Raw genomic sequence first — 5,240 nt, 5'->3', positions numbered from 1 at the left:
CCAATATATTTATCACTTTAACTACTTTATTTATTATAAGGGTGTCATCCATTACATGGACAATAGCCCTTCATCAATGAGGAAAGCTACTCCTCGGTATTTGGTAAACTCTCTCTATAATAGACAATAATTTCATCCAATCAGCTAAAAGTCAAATAACTTTTTTATAATATTTCTTTTTATAATGTTAGTCACCTTAATTCTAATCTAATTAAAAATTTAACTTAATTTATGAATAATAATAAAATATGAGTTATACTCTATATAGAAAATATCTCTTTGAGAAATATTTTCTCTACTTAAATTTAAAAGATCTCTCTAAATTTCACTCAAAATTGAAGCCACAAATTATTTTCTTTCTAAAAAAAAATATTACCTTTTATTTGTTTTCACCTTTTATTCTCATTTTCCTCTAAAAAAAATTTCCCCAGCACAGTTAAAAAAAAAAAAAAAAAACGTAAAACAATCGACAGGCCAGCCAGAAATGCTAGGGGTAAAAACGTTATTTCAAGTCCATCAAATCCATTACGGGCTGCATATACCCTCCCCAAAAATTAGGTTATCAAAGCCCCAAATTTTCTCCGCCTAAAATTCTTCCCTCTGACAAACATTAAACGAACACAGGCCACAACCAATAATCGCAACTACTACGTTGCTACCGATCAGTAACTTCAAGATTTTCTCAGTTTTTTTTCACTTCCAATCATATTCATTGTTTCTCGCATAATCCTTGTTTTCTATCTCTGCAGATTCTTTAGCCTTTCACATAATTCAACACCTTTCTTTTTGTTTCCCTACAAAATTTGCATTTCTTACATTTTGTGTATGAGGGTTTTGATTTGCAGTGTTTTGGTGCATATTTCTACAGATCTCAAAAAATGGCAACGTTTGAGCTTTACAGAAGATCGACTATTGGCATGTGCTTGACAGAGACTCTAGATGAGATGGTTCAAAGCGGTACTCTCAGCCCGGAGCTAGCTATTCAGGTTCTAGTCCAGTTTGACAAGGTATACACTTGCATCATATTCTATTTAAGTTTAGCTGTTCTGTCTAGCTCTGTCTGTGTGTTTTTGGTTTTGATGATTTTGCTTTGTTTATTATTATTGGTTTTTGTTTAGTCTATGACTGAAGCTTTGGAGAGTCAAGTTAAGAGCAAAGTTTCCATTAAGGTAATTTTTTAGTTTATTTCTTTTATGTTGTTTATGCGAGGATTACTTGGAATTTTGAATTGTGAGATTATGCTATTAATTTATTTATAGCGGTTTTGTTGCTAACATTTTTTTTTTTTTTTTGTGAAAAAGAAAAACATGAAATCAATTGGCTTGCAGAATTAAAAAGTCAAAACGCTCAACATCACATGCTTATTCTGTAAAATTAATTTTTTAAAAAATTCCTTAATTAGTTATCATGGATATTCTAAGTTCACAAGAGCAACTTTCAGTTTTATTCTGAAACTGGAAATACCCAAATCAATATTTCATATGGATGTATGTAGGAAATACTGGCAAGTCTTTTTTTTTTTTTTTTTTTTTTTTTTTCCTTTTGTGAAATTTTATTGTCCTCCATGAGTTTACAATAGTTTTTAGAATGTCTTCATTTATATATAATTCTGTATGGCCTTGTACGCACTACTAATCAAATTGTGGTTGAGGTTGTGTGTGTATCAGTGTATATGGAGCGTTAGAACTTAAACATGCTTGTGAAACACTGCTTAGGCTATTGTAGAATTGCATCTGTATGAATTTTAAACTGCATTTCATTTGTCTAGGGCACAGTCAGTTGGAAAGAGGGGTTTTCCTTAATTGTACTTGATGTAACTCTTCCATTCTATGAAATATGATGTGATGTTTGGTTAGGCTAGTCAACAGCTGAATTGCAATTAAGTGTTGATTGTGTTTGACTGATGATGGTCGATTATGATGTAAATAACAAATCTCGCAACATATTCGTTGTAATTCAATTGAAATATTGAATATGAAATCTATATCTCAATGGATTTTGTTTTTGGGCTAAAAGCAGTTGTCAAATGCATGTATTTTTCACTTTATCCATTTTTAAATTTGTGAAAGGGATTTCAGTACCTCTATAGTTAATATTTGAATAAGTTCTAAACCAGTTGTGCAGGCAGCATACCACCTTGCACCTCTGGAGTATTAAGTTTCATCTTTAGCCTTAATTATCGGGATGCGTGGCATTTATTGAATGCACTGAATTAAAGAAGTGTATGGTTAATCTTAATGATTGGGATGTATTAAACTCATGGTTATTTATACGATAACTAGGGCTGCTTATGAAAGAATTGCTGTTTCATGGATTTTTATTAATTAGGATTTATTGCCAAAAAACACACCATTATACTATTCTACAACTTGGGGGTATATGTAATTGGTTTAAAAGGCTTCATTACATACTCGCAATTCTTTGTATAGAAATTTTGTTATTGAGGGACTTTTGGATATTTGCATTTTCATATTTGGGTATCAATGCTCTTATCGAATTTCCTACATAGGTAGATCAGTAATCTAATGTGTGAATAGCACGTGTGTAATAATCTATTAACTGTTGTGATATTGATCAAGCATGTCTACTCTGGAGAATCTGTTTTGTGAACAGTACCTTCTGGTAGCTATCAATTGGAATTAGAATCTCTAAATTGTCATTTGCTTGTTCTGTAGAAGTTTGCTTCCTATGTTGGTTTTTGGGTGAGTTTGATATATAGATCAACTTTTCAACTGACTGAAAAAAACCATGTAATATAGAGTGGCTTGGCCCTGGCATTCGTAGGATCCCAAGTTTATTATCTTTTTCCTATTTTAATTGTTCTGCTTTAACTGTTTGGCAATGGCAAGTAAATTGAACCTCAAGCTTCTCTATGCATATTTAGCGTTAGTATATATCCTAGTTTCCATAACTGTTTGAAGTATGTGTGGCTACAGTTTCACTATGAAAAGCATTGTGCATATGCTAATTGTGGAAGAATTGTTGTTGCCCTTTGGAATATGGGCCATGTAGGAGCATTAAATGATTAAATCAAAGTTGAATATGTATATGTTAAGAGTGACTTGGATAAAGGGAAGTGATAGAACAGTGAGGCTGTACAGACGGGAGAAAAAATGATTTGTTATGTGCCACTTGGATATTTTAATTATTGGAGGGATCACTTCTTATGTGACTGTTTCTATGACATTGCATTGCACTTGTATATTTATCTAGGTTAAATTTTCTTTATTATTGTCTTTTGCTTTGCCTTCTTTGCTTTGGGGGTGGTGGTGGTGGTGGTGGTTTCATTTGCTATTTTATCCGAGATATTATTGAAGTTTTGTTGCTTTGCGTGAGCATGGCATTCAGAAAGGCTGATACATTTTGATTGTATATGCTACAGGGACACTTGCACACCTACAGATTTTGCGACAATGTCTGGACTTTCATTCTAACAGATGCATTGTTTAAGAATGAAGATTTGCAGGAGAATGTTGGTCGAGTTAAAATAGTGGCATGTGACTCAAAGCTGCTTACACAATGATGTAATAGAAATCTGTCTTATGGTAGCAAAGATGGACGGCAGCGAGGAAGAAACTTTAGTTTTAGCTACCATGGACGATTGAACATTAGCTGTATAGCCCAACCTTTTGAAACTATTGTTATTTGCTGACACATTTGATGATGGTGCATCTCTCGAGAGGAACACTTTTGGAGATGGACACTGGTGATAAATCATGAAAACCACGAATTATATAATAGTGGCGCACATTCTGACGTATTAATTGTTGCATGCACACCCTTGTATTGATTTCAAATGTCACTGGTATGAAAGCAATATTTTCCTGGAGATTGATTATACAGGTGGGGATCTGCTTTACCTTAATTAATTTGATTTTAGCAAGTAACACTAGCTTTCATTTCCTAATTTGATTTTAGAGACCTTAAAATTTTCATTTTAGTTTAAAACATCATTTCCTAGTGCTATGATAGCGTGCGAATTGAAGATGTTAGTGTCCTTGATAGAATTTTTCTTTTCTTTTCTTTTCTTTTCTTTTTTTTCTTTTTTTTTTTTTTCCCTGATCTGTGTAGATCTGTATTAGGATTGTTAGATTTACAAGTATTGTATTTGCGTTGCGCATTTTAAATGTAAAAATATCTGAAAAATAGAACTTTGAAAGCATATATTAGAATCCCATTCCCTTTCCATGTTGAGCATCTCCGATACTGGGGTGTGCAAGAAATTATTCAAACCGATGAATTAGATTTTTTATATTTTTATTTGAATTATGTTGGCTGTTGGTTGAAAATTATATAACCCATTGTCTCCTGGTTTGATTTCAGTTGTAAGAATGTGGAACCCGTTAAAAAACCTATATGCGATTGCACAATAAATTTGAGCAGAAAATTAATTTCAAAAATTAACTTTAATTATAGAATGGTGGTATTTATGTGCTAGCTCAAAGTGAAAATGAAACTTCTTATTTGGAAAAAAGAAAGACAAGTTCCCTTTATATGAGTCAAAATTTATAGTTAATAATTTAACCCTTTAAATTTGATTAATTATAAATTGGCCTTTATAGAAATTAAAAATCACATAATTAATTCTTATAATTCTTGAAACTTTAAATTACATCTATACTTAATTATTAAGACATTAAGTAGTTTAAATAAAATTTGTCCATAAGCCTCTAGAATTATTTTATTTTATTTTAATTAAGTCCAATTTGATAACCCAATTTAATTCATCACCTATAATCTTTATGTTTGTGACTCATTAGATTCCTAATATGTTGGCAATAAATATAATTAAATAAAACAAATACTTTAATTTTATCATCAATTCATAATTGATTAATTATATTTGTAGATAATTATTGATATCTAACAATGTATAATGACCACCTAAATATTAGAACTTATCAAAGTGGTTTGACTAACATTTCTATGATCGGTCTATTAGTGTAATTAATATCCCTTCATCATAATATTTCGATTTATACATTAATGCATGGAATGTATTTGCTATGTATAAATCATTTCTATTTTTTTAGTGTGATTGATTAATTAAATAAGATCTCAATCTTATTTTACCTTGTGCAAGGATTTAACAATCCACAATGGCCAAGAACAATTGAAATATTTTCCCTAATTACCTAGGGTGATGAATTCTATCTGAACAATTAAATATCTCCATATAGTTCACACTATATTCAACAGCTGCTATATTTATTATCCTTGTATAGAATGACATGTGAACA

The 5,240-nt window shown here is 31.0% G+C and overlaps 1 protein-coding gene across 3 annotated transcripts; it reads left to right on the top strand.

Annotated features, from left to right (window-relative positions):
• Window positions 1-514: 514 nt before the first annotated feature.
• Window positions 515-3,760, top strand: LOC110657671 (transcription initiation factor IIA subunit 2). 3 transcript variants are annotated; one of them, XM_058148563.1, is made up of 4 exons: window positions 515-659; window positions 867-1,007; window positions 1,119-1,169; window positions 3,383-3,760. In XM_058148563.1, the coding sequence occupies exons 2-4, from the start codon at window positions 879-881 to the stop codon at window positions 3,521-3,523; spliced, it is 321 nt and encodes a 106-aa protein (XP_058004546.1). In that variant the 5' UTR covers window positions 515-659; window positions 867-878; the 3' UTR covers window positions 3,524-3,760. The 3 variants fall into 3 exon arrangements, with proteins under 3 accessions (XP_058004546.1, XP_021670677.1, XP_021670675.1); XM_021814985.2 differs by having other exon boundaries at window positions 524-665; window positions 869-1,007; XM_021814983.2 differs by having other exon boundaries at window positions 541-1,007.
• Window positions 3,761-5,240: the final 1,480 nt, after the last annotated feature.

This window comes from Hevea brasiliensis, chromosome 6 (genome assembly GCF_030052815.1).
Source record: "Hevea brasiliensis isolate MT/VB/25A 57/8 chromosome 6, ASM3005281v1, whole genome shotgun sequence".
NCBI lineage: Eukaryota > Viridiplantae > Streptophyta > Magnoliopsida > Malpighiales > Euphorbiaceae > Hevea > Hevea brasiliensis.
The sequence above is the reverse complement of the archived record's forward strand: the minus strand, read 5'-3'. Positions and strand labels throughout refer to the sequence as shown.